This window comes from Lacerta agilis, chromosome 14, assembly GCF_009819535.1.
Source record: "Lacerta agilis isolate rLacAgi1 chromosome 14, rLacAgi1.pri, whole genome shotgun sequence".
Classification (NCBI taxonomy): domain Eukaryota; kingdom Metazoa; phylum Chordata; class Lepidosauria; order Squamata; family Lacertidae; genus Lacerta; species Lacerta agilis.
In genome coordinates, this window is record NC_046325.1 from 28712181 (window position 1) to 28730562 (window position 18382).

Sequence of the window (18382 nt, forward strand, 5' to 3'; positions counted from 1 at the left end):
AAGAGCGCCACTGCCCACCAGTTTAGAGACAATGCTCCACTAGATGGGCCAGCGGTCTGACTCAAGCAGCATCCTTTGTTCCTACGCCTGCAGAACAAATGGGTCCAGGTGTGTCAGGTATGAGCTAGAACTTGAGTAGTTTTACTGGGGCACAGTGGGGTGAAATGAGAGAGACGGAGCTCAAGCCCAAATCAGATGGCATTCAAAAGCAGGTGGTCGTGGGTGACCGCAGAGCGGTGTCCCGGGCTATGTGAGCATCCTCGCCTCCAGCTCAGGTGTGCGTAGGAGAGGGGGGAGTGTCCCCGCCTGCTACTTAAACTGCAGGGGCCCTGCAATCTGCTGGGGGCGGGGAGGAGGCCACCCGAGGCTGCCTGTAGGCAGACCCTTCCCAAGACATGAAGTGGAGGCAGGTGGGGGCGGGGCAGGCCGGGGGAGGAGGCTGCCGCGGCGGCGGCGGAGGCTCGCCTGGCTCTTAGCTTAGTTTGGCTCGTCTGCTGCAGGAGATTTCTGGACTGGACGGGGACGACTTGAGCTGCAGAGCGATGGAAGCCCGGAGCAGGGGGCTGCAGGTAAGAGGCTGGGTGCGGTTTGACCTAGAGTGGGCAGAGAGGGGTGGGGGGAAGGTGCTGGATCCCTCCCTCTCCTCCTCTCCTTTCACTCCCCCTCTATTCAACTTTCCACTCCCCGGGGTACGCTGGTGGTGCGTTGAAGGGAAGGGGGGCAGAGGCAAGAGTGGGGACATATACACACCAGACTGGCAAATGTGAGCGTGGGGTGGGGGGGGGGGAGAGAGAAGATCCCCTCTTCCTTCTCCTCTTCTTCCTGCCCCTTCTCTTCCTCATTCAGCCTTCCAAGCCCGGGGTGGGCAGCGAAACCGGGGGTGAGTTAGGGGTGTTCTGATCCGGTATGGGCAGTGGAGACTGGGGGAGGAGGGGGAGTCTTGCCTCTCTCTCTTTTTAAATTTCCCCTCCCCATTCTCCTGGATTCACACACCACCCATCTGTGGGTACGGAGTCTGTGTGTTTTATTGTGTGAAGCCGGGAGTAGAGCCTCTTCCTCCTTTCCCATCACTGTCGTCCCCCCCCCCCCGCTTTTTTTGCCTCTCTGCTGGAGCGCCTAAAAAAAAACGCCAGCCCAGCTTTCGAGTCCAAGACTCCCTGGCCAGCTTGCTTGCTTGCTTATGTGTGAGCAAGTAACCCCAGCCTCTGAGTAACCCATGGAGTGAGCAGGCTGAGGAGTGAAGTGCTGTTCATGATGGGATCTTTAAAATAAATAAATAAATCCTGGTTAATTAATCTGTGATAACTGCTCCATTACTTAATGATCCCTAACACAGATTAGAATCTCCGCTCAGCCCCCCTAAACATGCAATGTCCCTGATTACGAGGAAGCAAGTGTAGTTGAAGATATCAGGGCAACTGATAGCTCTCTCTCTCTCTCTCTCTCTCTCTCTCTCTCTCTGTGTGTGTGTGTGTGTAGCTTTGTTCCACACAGACCAATAAATCTGTGTAGCATTGTAGGAAAGGCAAAACCCACGGCAAACTGAAAATTCAGATACTGTATTTGGAAACCAGCAATATTACTATGTACTTTCAGAATTTTGACCTTCAGGGAATGCCTTTTTTTCTTCCGCACAGCTTCCAAGGAGCCCTTAAGAGCAGGTTTGTGGGGGTGGGGTGGGGGTGGGGGCTCTGGGGGAACCTTGTTTCCAACAGAGGAGACAGCCGCAGTACTCTGAGCAGCACCGGGCAGTTCCATATAGCTGCCCTGTTAATTTCCCACAATGCCCTAGACATAATAGGACTCCAGAGCATTGTGGGAAACTGAAACTGTGGCTACCTGTTTTTTTTTTTTTTTTAAAGAGGTGTTAACCGTGAACCCTGGGGGCCTGGCAATTGTGGAAAGCCGGTGGGAGCTGTTTCCAGCCATTATTAAGTATCTGTTTTATGACCCCTGCACACTGCAGAGGATTTGGGGGGCACATTCTAGCGATTCATAGTCTGGCCAGGTGAGCCTTGCCATGGTTTGTTGGGCCAGAGACTGTTCATAAGTGGTGAACCGAGGGTCTGCCCGTCGGTTGTACGTCGACGGGGAAATTGGCATTGGTGGGCAAGCTGCCTTTCAGCAAAGCATTGCAGGGGGTTGGACTAGATGGCCCTTGGGGTCCCTTCCAACTCCACAATGCTATGATTCTATGAAAGCTCAGCTGCCATTACTGAGCTTCCCATTGGGGAATCCTTGATAGACTTTCGGCAAAGAACGTGAGAGCCACTGCTCTGCTCAGCATTCCATGCAACATAGTTGGTACTGGAATAATGGGATGCGACATTGTGCAACTCTTCAGAAGTATTGGGACGTATTGTACCCAATAAATAAAATAAAAAACACTATGCATTTGCAAAGTCTCCCTAGCTGGCTTTTGTTTGTGCTGACGATTTGAATATTATATTTTTATACTCCTCGGAACAGTCCCCCCTCCAGGTCATTGACTGGTGGTCCCACTTTTCGAAGCCTTCCCCTGTAGCAAGTAGCTCGACTCAGCTCATTCTTCCGAAATTATTTGCTCTCCGGGCAGCTTTGGGCAATGCAACAACTCTCTGCTTGTGGCACAAGGAGGACTAGAGCAGGACCGGTGTGGGGCTTGGGAGGACCCTTGCCAGGGTGCCCCCACCCCACAGTCCAACACTTGCACACACAATGAAGGGCAGGCTCCAGTCCTGCTTGTGATGGTGACAGCACCCCTGTGCTTTTGCTGCTGCCGCTGCTGTTTTAATGGCAGTAGAGGTGCTCCCTGCCTCAACACCAAGCCCCGGGCAGAGGCACTTTTGAATGGGAGATACGCTTCGCTGCCTTCCATGGTGGTCGCCTGTCGTTGTAAGTTACTCCAAATGGAGTGCCCTTTGCGGCTCACAGATCTATGAAATCTGCACGTTTTAGACTACAGATCAATGAAATCCAAATCAGGGGTGCCAACTTGAATAAAATATGGGGGGGTAGATAAGCCCAGCACTGTATAATCGAACACAATACACCATTTGAATGGCAATGCCCATCAATGGCGAGGCAGCCTTCTCAAATATTTTATTGGGAAGGGACCTTGGCCCCTAGGAGTTGGCTCCTGTGACCCATACTATAGGCTGGAGCGTTACCTTTTCGACGACTTAAATTGGCTGTTGGGAGAGGAGTGTGGCTCCTCTTCAAAAGTGCCGCAACTCCATCCGGAGCTGAAGAATATCCTTGTTGAGAGCAGTAACAGTGGCAGAGAAATCTGCAGTTGCCATTGCCACAAGCAAAACTGGACTCTGATGTGGTGGTGGTGGTGGTGGGATTTAGGGGAAGTGAGGGGCCCCATCACCAGCCCTGTGCCAAGGTCCCTGCAAAATCTGGCATTGGCCCTGCCGCAACCCTCCGTTTGCCACTGCCCACTGTTGAAAAGCGCCTGGGGGTTGGATCAGTGGGGAGGGTGGTGAATGACTGGTTCAGGCCAGTGAGGGACCCTTCCAAATTCTTGTGGGCCTTGGCCAGTGACTGATATAGTTGACTGCTGGCACCAGGCATGGACTGATGGTATGCCTTGATAGGGCTGGTCAGATGGGTGCAAAGTGTTCAAAACAGGAGCCTTGCATTTTATTCCACACTCTGTAACGTCTAGGACAGCTTACCCATGTCATGACACAGTGGTGTTGTGGTCTTCCCATCCCATGTCATTAGTGGGAAAATGCACGGCACTGTGACATCCAGTTACAGGTAGATTGTCCTAGGCATTATGGAAAGCAGGGTGGGCAGGGAACTGGACAAATCGTTGTCATTGTTGGCTGCAACTGTGCATTTAAGCTCACTTGTAGTTTTGGCGTGAGGCACCGTCACAAGCTATGTTAAAAATGCAAAGTCTGAATTGAAATCAAACCAATAGTTTTCACAAAAGGAAAGCAAAAGGGCATTCTTGTCGGATGAGCTTAAAACAGATTACCACTGCTGAGATTGGAGCACGTTTCTGCTATGTGATTAGGTATAACTTTAGTGCATGAAAAGGATCTCTCCATCTCTCAGACACATTCATGTTTCCCTGGTGATGGTCGTAGTAGTGGAGGACAATAATAATTGTGGAATAAATACAGGACACAAATTGCAGATGAGGCATTCTAGTAGCCACAATGTCCATGTTCCACCTCCTCTCTTTTTTATATATAAGAACATTTATTAAATTTTCCATTTTAACAATCCAATAAAACCACATTAAAAATATTCCAAATCATAATACAATTTTAAAAACCAAATTTTATGCCAATTTTTATATATTTGGGTGACTTCCCATGCTCTGAAGTTCAGGTGAGGCATGCTAGTAGCCACAATGCCCATGTTCCACCTCCTCTGTCTTTTTGTATTCTTATGCTCTTCTGCAGTATGTTCCCCACCCCCATGCTCAAGAACACACATTTCTCCAGAAAATGATGTGTCCTGGGCATGGTTTGAAGTTAGCCAGGCACCAGGTGCATTTTGCAACCGGGGATTGGCTAAGATTGCAAGCACTTCGAGAAGTCTTGGCACCACATGTGGCGACTTGAGACTCCAGAAGAAAATTGCCACCACTGAGGGCACAGGAGGAGAAATGCCTCTATGCCCTGCATGCAAGTGAGGTCGCTGGCTGCTCCCTTCCCTTTGCTGCTTTGCCTCCCCACCCCCCAAAAGCATGTAAGTTCAAATCTACCACAACACTTTACATAACAATAAAATAAAATAAAATAAAATAAAATAAAATAAAATAAAATGAAATGAAATGAAATGAAATGAAATGAAATGAAATGAAATGATATGATATGATATGATATGATATGATATGATATGATATGATATACAGTGGTACCTTGGTTCTAGAATGTCTCCACTGACAAACTTTTCGAACATGCCTCAGAAGTCAAACGGCTTCCACTGCGTGTCTTTCCATTTTCTCAATTGAATTTGAAGACAGCCCTTTGCACCTCGGTTTTTGAATGTGTTGGAACTCAAACGGTCTTCCGGAACGGATTACGATTGAGAACCGAGGTACCACTGTAATTATAATATAATACAATATAATATAATGGCAGCATTTGTAAATATTAATTATTCAATTTACTTATGGTTTTGGCCACTGTTGCAGGGGCTGAGCCCCATTTACGTCTGTGGTGTCCAATTAAGAATTGCTATTAAAAATGTGATATTAACAATGTGTTGCTGATGTGAACTGTGTATTATTAGTTCATGTGTTGCAAAAATATAAATAAAAAGTGTGGCAGAATTGGGGGGAGGGGAATAATGCGACTACACATTGTGTTGTGGTGCCCGTAACCTAGGTTCCAGAGGCCAATAGCTTTTCAAACACTGGCCTGGGTTATGCCACTGTATTAACATCTGGAATCTGGAAGCAGTAAGGACAGGGCAGATCCCATGAGTTCTTTCCACTTGGTTGTCAGGCACTTTCCAGGCTGAGGCACAATTGGGCAGAAAGGACCCAAATATTTGGCTCTGGCTATATGATTGGGGACGCGGTGGCGCTGTGGTCTAAACCACTGAGCCTAGGGCTTACCGATTGGAAGGTCGGCGGTTCAAATCCCTGCAATGGGGTGAGCTCCCATTGCTCGGTCCCAGCTCCTGTCAACCTAGCAGTTTGAAAGCACATCAAAGTGCAAGTAGATAAATAGGTACCACTCTGGCGGGAAGGTAAATGGTGTTTCCATGCATTGCTCTGGTTTTGCCAGAAGTGGCTTAGTCATGCTGGCCACATGACCCGGAAGCTGTATGCTGGCTCCCACGGCCAATAAAGCGAGATGAACGCCGCAACCCCAGAGTTGTCCACGGCTGCGACTGGACCTAATGGTTAGGAGTCCCTTTACCTTTTATGTGATTGCTGGTATTCGTACATATGTTGTAGCAGCACAAGAAGACTGTTGGGGAAGTGGATCCCACAGCGATGTAAGCATGTGTGAATGGTGTCCCTCTTGTTTGGATGACAACTAAGTATAATATGAACATATGAATTAACAATGTGCAGTCTCCCTCTCCCTCTCCCTCTCCCTCTCCCTCTCCCTCTCCCTCTCCCTCTCCCTCTCCCTCTCCCTCTCCCTCTCCCTCTCCCTCTCCCCCTACCCCCCTGAGTGACCATAGTCTTTGATGTGCCCTGATACTTCTGGGGTTTAGCGGCAACATCATCCAGGTCAGAGGTATAGCTTTCAGGCAGACTGAAGCCCCAGCACCTCTCTCCTTCCTCGAGATGAAAGCAGCAGGCAGCTCCCAATTTCCACAGACGAATTAATACATTTTGTGGTCTGCATAATCTGCACACATCCATTATTCCTTTGAGCAAATATAGTTGGCATAATTTCCCCCAACATATATTCATTCTGAATTCAGACAGGAATTAATGAATGCAAATCAACAATGGCAGTTATTTTTACACCTTGGGAAAGATACCCTTTTCTTAGGAGAACTTCCCATCCGATGCTGTCGAAAGCATGAATATGCGAGAGGATGATTATAGTTTGCAGGCCCCCTTGGCAAAGGAATGTGGCAAAGTGCCTGAAGCAGCCATGAGTTAACTTCAGGTCTTGTGCAGTCAAGTTTTTTTTGTGTGTGTGTGTTTTTAAAAGAATAGAATTCCCCCTGTGCTACCAATGTGCTTTATGTTTGCAAAAGAACAATGCATATTCAGGACCTCTTACTAGTTTATTTGTATTAGGTAAAAGGTAAAAAGATAAAAGACCCCTGGACGGTTAAGTCCAGTCAAAGATGACTATGGGGTTACGGCGCTCATCTCACTTTACTGGCTGAGGGAGCTGGCATTTGTCCACAGACAGCTTTCCGGGTCATGTGCCCAGCATGACTAAACCGCTTCTGGCACAACAGGACACTTTGACGGAAACCAGAGTGCACGGAAACACAGTTTACCTTCCCGCCGCAGCAGTACCTACTGTATTTATCTACTTGCATTGGCATGCTTTCGAACTGCTAGGTTGGCAGGAGCTGGGACAGAGCAACGGGAGCTCACCCCGCCATGGGGATTTGAACCGCCAACCTTCCGATTGGCAAGTCCAAGAGCAGGCATCCCCAAACTCGGCCCTCCAGATGTTTTTGGGACTACAATTCCCATCATCCCTGACCACTGGTCCTGTTAGCTAGGGATGATGGGAGTTGTAGTTCCAAAACATCTGGAGGGCCAAGTTTGGGGGTTCCTGCCCAAGAGGTGCAGTGGTTTAGACCACAGCGCCACCCACATCCCTCATCTGTATTAAGTGATCCCAAGTGTTCACCCTGGCTTAAGAATGTAGGAAGTACTTTCCTTATCAGATCAGAGCAAAATCCAGAATTATTTGCAAGAATACCCCACAAACCGCACACATTAGATAGTCCACCATAAATTAGTCAGTGGTACACCGGTGCATCAAAATCACTCATCACATGTGTGTATGGCTATTATTTGCACACAGACACACATACAAAAAAAACCCCAACAACCCAGCTTTTAAAAACTGGATGTGGATCATGGTTGGGAATAGGGGCTGGGGCATTTTCAAGGGAAGGTATTATAACGGAAACATGGGATGTTGATATTCTTCACGCGTATTATCCCAGAAGTCCTTACCACATCTCTGATAGGTAGATCGATATTTACAAATGCGGCAGATTCAGGGGGCTGAGGCCAACAAAAAAATAATGGCTTCCCTAAGTCCACTGAATGGGTTTTATTCGTGGCTGACAGCACAAGATGCTGATTTTAGTGAGATACTGATTTTCATATATGCACACATACTTAAGTGTGGTGCTGTGTAAGGTTAATGAAGTGTAAAGGGTGTGTGTGTGAAATACAGATGATGGACTCCAGCTCCCAGCATTCCTGACCACTGGCTGATAGAAGCTGGAGTCCAACAGTGTGGTTTTTGCCACTGATGCTCCTTTGGGAACAAGGAGGGGACATAAATTTAATAAATAGAATTAAGATATCTGGAGGGCCACAGGTTAGGCGTTTCTGCCATAGATTCTAAAAGAAATGCTTGAGCTGTAGCTTGCTTGTTTGTGGAATTTGGGGTTAACCCAATACACTTTTTTGTGTCTTGAGGAAGAAATGTCAAACTACGGCCCCTCTCCTGCATGTGAGCAGAATCTGCTGCAAAGTTCTCTGTGGAAATCTAATGGAGAGGAATGAGAGCTGGCCAAGAACGAATGTAGTAGCAGATTCTCCCTCAGGGGTTCAATCTCCCTATCTTTATTAATTTATTGCATAAAATATATTTAAAATGCCCTTCATCCTTATGGATACCAAGCCGGTATGCAATGGGCATTGTTAAATTCACTATGCCAAGATAGAACAACTGGATAGCTCAGTTGGTTAGAGCGTGGTGCTGATAACACCAAGGTTGCGGGTTCGATCCCCATACGGGACAGTTACAGATTCCTGCATTGTAGGGGGTTGGACTAGATGATCCTCAGGGTCCATTCCAAACTCCACAATTCTATGATTCTATGAAATGCACTAGTACAAGGAAAAAACCCACAAATCTGCCAGTAAAACAGATTTTGAAATACCTGTCTTCTCACTCTGCTGACCTTAATGATTCATAGAAAGTCAACTGTGGATAGACTCTGTGGCCTGAGGTCAGTCTCCTTTAGTACCGACATTGCCTGTTCTGGTTGCTGTTTGCCTCTCATTCACTGGCAAGCTGTAACTTACGAGCAAATTGATTTATTATTTCCTTTTTACAAAACTACCGTAAATCTCTAGTGCCCTTTTCCTTTGTTGGAAGAAAACTGACAATTCAAAAATGCTCTGAAGCTAACATCCCCCGAAGAAGCAGAGCGCAGCAGAGCCACATCTCTGCTTTCCATGTTCAAAAAAACTACAGTGGCTTTTCCTCCTGGGTGGTTACTGAATATCCCTCACAGGCTAGTGTAATAATGGCAGTGGGTTGCGAATTACCGGTCTATTCCATCTTAATGCAGGGGAGAAGAGAAGTCTAAAAGATTTATAGTTGTTTTAGAGTCATGGTGATTTGCAGTTAAATGAAACAACTACATCCAATGATTATAAATCCCTATAACTTTAGACCAGGGATGGAGAACCTGGCTGTTGCCATTCAGATGATGATGGACTCTAGATCCTATAAAGTCATTTCCCAGGGTGTGGCTGCTGTCAGCTACTAGGAGCCACAGGTGAGAGCTGAGCACCACATAAATAACATCAACCTACCACTTCCCTCCCAAATCCCTTCTTCTCACTTAAGCATATATTGAGTGGTCTCTCATAACACAGTTAACGCTAACCTGTTCCAAATTGTTCAAGGCACAGTTAAGAAAATGCCACCAGCTGTCTGCTTGTTAGCAAAATTACCTCAGGAAGACTCGTGCCTCGCAGTCGTTCTGCTGCCTGACTTCTGATGGTGGGACTCGAGGCAAAAGCAGATGCCCAGAATTGCTCTGGAAAGCTGAGAACAGTACAGGGTCTTTTGTCAATAAACATCAGAACTCTTGTCTTCCATAGGTAGTATCCAAACATATGTGAAACTGGGAACAGAAATGCACCGTCACTTTTAATATAAGAGCAGACAGGACGACATTTCTATATGTTATGGGTGGGTGTGGGCTTAAGAGATGCCCAGAGCCTACATACATACATACATAGCAGGATTACTGATTATATGGAAAGAAGCCAGCATCTATCAGGAACCCTGCTTCTCAGTTGTCCGTGTACACCAGCTTTTGCCAACTTAACGCACTTCAGATGTTTTGGACTACAACTCCCATCAGCCATTAAGGGATGATGGGAGTTGTAGTCCCTCCATAACTGGAGGACACCCCCTTGCCTACCACTGAACTAGGGCTTGAGTTCACTTGTAGATCTTGCATCATGATGGATAGTGCCCTCTCAAGAACTCTGCATGTGTGCCGAGAGAATTGTCACCAAAAGATAGGCTAGGGAATGTATAATGAGCCGTTCTGAGGTAATTTTAGTCTGTGGGCAGTCAGTGGTACCACCAGACAGCATTCTGTAACTCGTCCCTGAACAGTTTAGAACAGATTAGTGTTAGAAATGTTGTGGGAGATTTTCAATGTGGGTTAAATAAGATCAATGGTTTATTGAGAAACGTGTGCATTTATTTGAGATTGTATATTGGCGTGTTGTGTTCTTTCATCCTGGTGGAATGTTTGATTTGGGTGGGGCGAATTTGAAGTGTGCACTTTGCATAGCACAGTGACAATAAGCCTGTCTTCAATAATCAAAACTGTCCTCATTGTTGGACAGCTGTTTAGCCCAAACATATGGGCTAGCAACCCATACCCCTAAACTGTCCCAATTTAATTGGGACATCCTGTTTTGAGGGGTCGTGCTCTCACGTGAGATTGCAGCCCCAAAATACCTTTTCTTGCACTGTGCTCTTGCATGGGTCCCTTGACTCGCCTGGGAGCACGGCCCCAAAAGACACATGTCTTGGAGAGTGCGGCAAGCATTGGATGCTGCCCCACTGGGGCAAATGGGGCATTGCCCCATCAACCTCTGCCTACTCTCAGCCTGCTGCCACCTGTCTGCTTTCTTATTTACAATGTGGGCAGCCCTGTCTGTCAACTGCCTCCTCTTTCGTTTTCATGTTGCCTTTGTAGAACTCAGCAGGGAGAAGAATGGGGACCAAACTAGAATTGGTTGGTTCTGCCTCTTGTTGGCTCTTTGCCTTCCTTCCTACCCTACCCAGGAAGCACCAGTCACTAGTGCAAGCAAGTAAGCACCAAAGAGATCAGAACTTAACTTCGGTGTGAATATGCATAGGACTGTCAATGTTCAAGGAAATATAACTTTTAAAGCTCATGTGCAGAGTTACAACAGATCTCTGCTGGTCCTATAAAGGCACTGTCACTGTGAATGATGAGAAGTTAATAGGAATTAGCTTCCCTTAGAAGAAGAGATCACTAGAGGGTTTTATAATATTTGGATAAGCCTGCAATTCAATTACTTGGAAGTGCTGTAAGCTCCACGGGCCTCAGTGGGACTACTTTCTGGGTAAAGATGCGTAAGACTGCACTACTGTTCAGTGCCCAAGTGCTGACTGTTGAAGGACAATTTGAAAGCCCCTCCTGTTCTCTCTTTTTAGGGTTTTATTTTTACCTTTAAACCAGATATTGGCTGGACAGCCCTTCAAACAGAGGGGCTATCCTTTGCAACACCTGGCCACCCCAATGCTTTCAGATCCCCAGAGAGTCATTCTTCTCCTCAAGTTGCTTTTATCATTTAGCTCACACTCCGCCTCTCCTCTTCAGTCTGGAGTCCGAAAAATGCTTCTTTAGTTACGTCTCACACAGAGACTTTCCAATCAGCTTCATTCTCTCCATCCATGGGAGTCATCTTCTGGTAGCTCTCTGGTTCAGAATATTTCAGAAAGATCTCCAATAATTTCTCTACCATTAGCACCATTAAGGAGCCATCAGCCACTCATCTCAAGTCATCTTTTGTGCAGTCCTGTAGCTGATTGTGTGTGTGTTTGTTTCTGCGTGAGAGAGAAAGGCTTGCTGGCCCACTATGCTTCCATGTGGTCTAAAGGTAAAGGGACCCCCTGACTGTTAGGTCCAGTCGCAGATGACTCTGGGGTTGCAGCACTCATCTCACTTTACTGGCCGAGGGAGCTGGCATACAGCTTCCGGGTCATGTGGCCGGCATGACTAAGCTGCTTCTGGCGAACCAAAGCAGTGCACGGAAACGCCATTTTCCATCCCACTGGAGCGGTACCTATTTATCTACTTGCACTTTCATGTGCTTTTAAACTGCTAGCTTGGCAGCAGCAGGGACCGAGCAACGGGAGCTCTCCCCATCGCAGGGATTTGAACTGCCGACCTTCTGATCGGCAAGCCCTGGGCTCTGTGGTTTAGACCACAGCGCCACCCGCATCCCTCCATGTGGCCTACAGATCTGCAATTTTGGACGAACGCAGCCCAAGATGTCAAATTATTATAAAAATCTGGAAGCTGGGCATGTATACACTTCTACATCGATTGGGGTCAGGACTGTTAGTGTATGTCATAAAGAAACAGTAGCAAGAAATCTGACTCGCATATAGTCTGAACCACTGAGATTATAAGAAAAAGTGGTACCTGGACTTTTCAAAAAGCTTTCAACAAAGTGTCTCACCAGAGAGTCCTAAGTTTAGCAGTCATGAAATAAGAAGAGAAGTCCTCCTTATTGGGAATTATGTGGATTGGGAATTGGTTAAGTAGCAGGAAGCAGGATTTGGGTGATACTAAATTGTTCAGGACTGTTAAAACAAAAAGAGATGATGAAGATACCCAAAAGGACCTCACCAAACTGAGTGAATGGTCAAGTGATGCATGTCTAGGGCAAAAAGGTTCAGAAAAGGGCAACCAAAATGATCAAGGGGATGAAGACATGTTTGGGACTCTTTAGTTTAAGGAAAAGGTGCAAGGTGACATAACAGAAGTTTATAAAATTATCAGGAATAAGGTGTGGTTAGAACCTTTCCCCAGATACCATTTTCTGTTTGGAGCAATATTATTAGCAGTACCAGGAGCAAAGATAGTACGTTTATATACTGCTTAATGCCAAAATAGGTTCCTAAACAGTTTACAAAGTGAGGAAGAGGTAAATGCACTGAGATCGTCTGGCCCAAGCTCTTTCCCTCTTGATCCTGGAGTTGGTAATGATGGGCTAGGATTTTGGGGAGGGGGGGGGGCAGAAAGGAACAGTAGACACCATGTATCTCTTTCTTTTCTCTCTCTCTGATGCTGGCATGCAGCTTAGAAACAGTGACCTCTTCTGTGAAAGAAATTATCTTCCAGCAGTAGAAAGAGAGATGAAATGTTGTGGTGGAGGAGGGAATGATTAACAGGGTAAAAACAAGTTATTTGCCTCCCCCTCATTCTTTCCTGGAGATTTCTGAACAGTTACAGCTTGCTTACAAGGCAAGCAAGATGCTTAAATGTTGCCTGCACTGCCATCGTGAAAAAAGATCTAACATTTTTGCTTCTGAATGCAACGTTCCCTTGTTTCCCCCATAGAGTATGCTTCTTTGAGTCTCGCCCACAGTTGCATTTGCACATGCTTCTGAGGCATTTCTTTCTGTTTGGGAGCCGAGTTAATCCCCTTTTTGCCTCTGTCCTCCATTTTACTGGGTGGGTGGGGAGAGTTGTTTTAAACTGACTGAAATATACTCGGAGTCAAGTGTGAATTTCATGCTCTTTATTCAGCTCATAGTAGTGAGGAATGCAGTTTCCCCAAAACGTTTGCTTTATATACACTATTTACACAATGGGCCCCACGTGATTGGCTAATTCCGGGATACTCCTGTATGCCAATCGGGTTGCGGATTCACGTCCACCTGGAGCTGGATTGGGTGGCTCCTGCGGACCAATCAGACTGCTGCATTTTGGACCCTATTCAACTCAGTACATAACACTGACACAGGAACAAGTCTTGAAACTGCTCTCAACCACAGACTCACACATGCCGGCATATTGTGTTATGCACCTGAATGGGGTTTATGTGGTGCCTAGGGGTGTGAAAGTTTTTAATAAAGATTGAAAACAGGAACCTAAAAATGTTGCCTTCACGTTTCTCCTGCACCTCTCTGTTCACTGGCTCATAAAACATAGCAGAGTTTCTTCTATCTCAGCAGCCTCTCTGTGTGAAAAGTTCTCAGCAATACAACGTTGACACGGTTTATTCCAAACTGATAACTTTTATTAATAACATAATATACTTTGAGGAGAGCTTTCTGACATTGCTTTCTCCTGGCCAAAAGAAACCAGTAACTGTTTCCAACTGTCAACTGTGAACAGCCCCACCCAGTGGCCAGAGCGTCATAGCAGAGCTGTTAACTCTTTAGGCTCTGTTATCCTTCACAAGGGGTTGGGAGTGGGAAATCTGGCCCTACCCCTGGTATCAGATGGCTGCCCAGGGTTATCTGCTCAGTGACTGCAGGCATTTGAAAAGGAGCTATCTGCACAGGATCAGCTATTCATGCTTAGAAATTCCAGGTCCACACTCAAAACAAGAGTGCAATGGGGCTCTTCTTCATCAGAGGTTTTAAAACAGAGTTTGGATGACCATCTGTCAGGGATGCTTTGGCTGCCCTTCCTGCATTGCAGGGGGTTGGACTAGATGGCCCCTGGGTCCCTTCCAACTCTACAGCTCTATGATTCTATGTTGCAAGTGAGGCTAACTCAGTCATGTGACCCTTCGGGCATGTAATATACATATGAAGAGGGTTGCACTCTGTCTGATTTGTGATTTCCTGAGGCCTCCCTCCTAAGATCACGGTTTCGGTTCCAATTGTTTTTTAAAAGTGAATCACTTCGCAAACTCAGGTCCCATTGGAAAGCTAGAGTCTTCCCCCAAATATGTAGAAGACACTGACTGATTTTGGAGGGCTCTGCTCCACCTCCAGGCTGATGTAAACTCAACCACCTAAGTAACTTAGTAAACAGTATATTGTCCTTTGTCTATTGACCTGCACTTGTAAGATACAATACGCTTTCTTCTTCTTTTTTAACATCTTTATTAAAAGTTCAAAAAGTACATAATTATATGTGCACTAAACATGGTGAGACTTAAATAAAAAAGAGAAAGAGAGAAAGAGAAAAAGAGCCTGAGTAGAAGGAGAAATAAAGGAGGGGGGGACCCAAAACTGTATATTTTACAAGGTTGTTATTATACTTCATCAGATCTTAACCTATTACAGTATTTGTAAGAATGGATTCCAAATATCATTGAATTTGTCCATGGCAAGTTTGTATTTACAGTGGTACCTCGGGTTAAGAACTTAATTCGTTCTGGAGGTCCGTTCTTAACATAAAACTGTTCTTAACCTGAGGTACCACTTTAGCTAATGGGGCCTCCCGCTGCCACTGCGCAATTTCTGTTCTCATCCTGAAGCAAGGTTATTAACCCAAGGCACTATTTCTGGGTTAGTGGAGTCTGTAACCTGCAGCGTCTGTAACCTGAAGCATCTGTAATCCGAGGTACCACTGTATATGCAAGTTGTTCATACGTTGCGAGTTTGTATAAGTCTTTTTTATTTTTCCATTTCATCAGTATCAGTCCTTTTGCTGTGGTATGGGCACGGAGAGTCCACTTATATTGTCCTTTTGTAAGGTTCCATGTACTGGGTATATAATTCAAGAGGATATTTTGCTCGGTAAATGTAAGGTTCTGTTGATGGTTTCAGTTACTTTCTGCCAAAAATCTTTCAACATAGGCATATGTTTTAAAGAAGCATTATCCCTATTGCATCTCCAACAATGGGGTCCAGTATATTCTAAATATTATTATTTTGTTGTATGAGCCTCAATTTAAGATTTAAGCCCAGTGACTCACAACCTGGCCAACCCATCCATGGAAAGAGCTTCAGAAAGGCGGCCTTATCATTCAGGCAGGTTCATGTGGGAGCAAGGATATGGGAAGATTCTTCTTAGAGGTTTTATGTTGCTGGGAGCAGCCTTGGTTAACAACTTGTGACCAGGAACTGCATGCAGATGAGTGAGTGGGCTGGCAGAGGAACGGAACGTTGTGTCCCAACTCCAACATCCTGCTCGGTTTCCATGCTAGCTCTGAAGGCAGGAAAGTCTCTTCTTTCTCCATGACCAATATGGAAATGCAGAGCGGAGGGTGGGGGGTAGGGGGTGGGGGTGGGGAGTGTGGTGACCTGATCCTTCTCTCCCAGCCCATCTGGTGGAAGTCAGCTTTTTTGTTTGTTTGCTTGCTTGCTAGCCTAGTACAGTGGTACCTTGGGTTAAGAACTTAATTCGTTCCTGAGGTCCGTTCTTAACCTGAAACTGTTCTTAACCTGAAGCACCACTTTAGCTAATGGGACCTCCCACTGCCTCTGCGCCACCAGAACACAATTTCTGTTCTTATCCTGAAGCAAAGTTCTTAACCTGAAGCGTTATTTCTGAGTTAGCGGAGTCTGTAACCTGAAGCGTATGTAACCCGAGGTACCACTGTAGATTGCATTTCAGTGCTGGGCATGAAGAAGGAGGAGGCTTCACAGAAGCTAAAATGCTCATGGACACTTCAACAAGTAATAAAACATTCTGATCTCCTCTTCCCTGTACATTTAAGGCAGCCTTATATCACTTTAACCAGTTGTGGCTTCCTTCAAAGAACCCTGGGAACTGTAGTTTGCTGAACTTTGTTGGGAGACTCCTCTTCCCCTCACAGAGCTACAATTCTCAGAGTTCTCTGGGAAGAGGGGTCAATTGTTAAATCACGCTGGGGGGACTGTAGCTCTGTGAGGGCACTAGGGGTCTCCTAGCAACCCTCAGCACCCTTAATAAACTACAGTTCCCAGGATTCTTCAGGGGGGGGGAGCCGTGACTGTTTAAAGATACTGCTTGAAATCTCTAGCACAGACGAGGCCTTAGTGGGAATCACATTTTTGTATGTGGTGCTCTCTGTATTTGTGTGTTATCTCTACTTTTTCTACTAGTCCAGAGCACTATCTTTTTAAAAAGAAAGAAAGAAAAGAAAGCTCTTAGGACTAGGACTAAAAGCCTTAATTGCCACGATTAATTGCAAATTAAAAGTGTAGGCCGTTAATCACAGTAGTACCCCATGAGGTGGGGTGGGGGAAGGAGCTAATGGCAGTGTTGCTAAACAAGCGCTATGCATTGCTTGGCTGAAGGTTTCCCACACAATGAATTATTTTCCTGTGCCACTTAGTAAAGAGAAACTCTTCTCTCCATCCACGCCACTAAATAGCTTGGAAATATCACCTGAACTGAGGCTGCACCACAATACCTTTGAAGCATATTCAAGGCACGTTCTTTACCTCAAAGGATTCTGGGCACTGTAGTTCATTAAGGGTTGCTGGGGATTGTGACTCTGTGAGGGGTAAACTACATTGCCCAGAATTCTATGAGGGAAAGAATGTGCTTTAAAGATATGGTGTGCCTATGGTACCTGAGATAGTTGTTTGGAATCTCAGGTGAGATACCCACACAGTTGCTCCCAGTACCATTCACCACAAGGAAGCAGCTTATGTTCCAAATTAATGTGGCAGAAGATAAAGCTCAATAAAACAGTTCTGGACATAGATACAGACATATACAGATACTTACAAGTGCAAAGTATCTCCGTTGCTCCAAATAAACCGCAGTAATTCAAGATGTAACATGGACAGGTAATACCAACAGAGTGACAAATTGATTTTTAAGCAGATAATTAACTAAATAAATAAGCATTTGTTGTGTACAACTATGGGCCAGTGTAGATGGTACAATAAATATGTGGCTGCTAAGAATGTTTTCTGAATATAGGGACAGCCAAATGTGTCGCTTTCGATTTCTCATATTTCTAATCTTAAATTCATTCTTCCACATTTCCTTGCCAATCCTGGCTCATAAAAGCGAGCCAGGAAGGGCTGGGCGATAGGCTCCGCTGGGTGGTGAATGCCTCCCTCTGGGAGGGAGTCTTCCCAAATCTGCTTAAAGAAGTGGTTATTAAACCGCTTCTTTAAAAACCATCTTTGGACCTGGCCAATATGTCCAACGATCGCCCAGTCTCAAATCTTCCATTCTTGAGCAAGGTGATTGAGCGGGTGGTTGCTGAACAACTCCAGACATGCTTGGAGGATGCGGACCACTTGGATCCCTTCCAATCAGGATTCAGGCCTCATCATGGGACTGAGACTGCTTTGGTCACTCTAGTCGATGATCTCCGGTGGGCCAGGGACTGCGGTAAAAGCTATGTTCTGGTCCTGCTGGATCTCTCAGCAGCCCTTGACACCATTGATTATGAAATCCTTCAGGACCATCTAGAGGAGTTGGGAGTTGGGGGCACTGTTTGTTATACAGTGGTTACACTCCTTCCTCCTGGGCCATGTCCAGAAAGTGGTGGGGGGGGAGTGTTCAGACCCCTGGGCTCTCACTTGTGGGGTGCCTCAGGACTCTCTTCTCTTCCCCATGCTTTTTAACATCTATATGAAGCCACTGGGAGAGATCATCAGGGGGTTTGGGCTGCGTGTTCACCAGTATGCAGATGATATCCAGCTCTACCTCTCCTTCAAATCTGAACCTGTGAAGGCAGTGAAAGTCCTGTGTGAATATCTGGAGGCAATTGGAGGGTGGATGGCAGTTAACAGATTGAGGTTGAATCCTGACAAGACAGAAGTACTGTTTTGGGGAAACAGGTGGCGGGCAGGCATGGGGGACTCCCTGGTCCTGAATGGGGTAACTGTGCCTCTGAAGGACCAGGTACACAGCCTGGGAGTCATTTCGGACTCACAGATGTCTATGGAGGTGCAGGTCAATTCTGTGTCCAGAGCAGCTGATGTTTTAGTATGTTCTGATATATGCTGTGAGCTGCCCAGGGTGGCTGGGGAAACCCAGCCAGATAGGTGGGGTATAAATAAAA

The 18382-nt window shown here is 46.0% G+C and overlaps 1 protein-coding gene across 2 annotated transcripts in view; it reads left to right on the top strand.

Annotated features, from left to right (window-relative positions):
* The first annotated feature begins 447 nt into the window (after window positions 1–447).
* The window catches only part of LOC117059001 (corticotropin-releasing factor receptor 1), a 72046-nt gene continuing 54111 nt past the window's right edge, over window positions 448–18382 (top strand). For both annotated transcript variants that reach the window (XM_033170441.1, XM_033170442.1), the window contains exon 1: window positions 448–569. In XM_033170441.1, the coding sequence (XP_033026332.1) occupies window positions 543–569 (27 nt within the window). In that variant the 5' untranslated portion in view covers window positions 448–542. The remainder of the gene's footprint in view (window positions 570–18382) is intronic.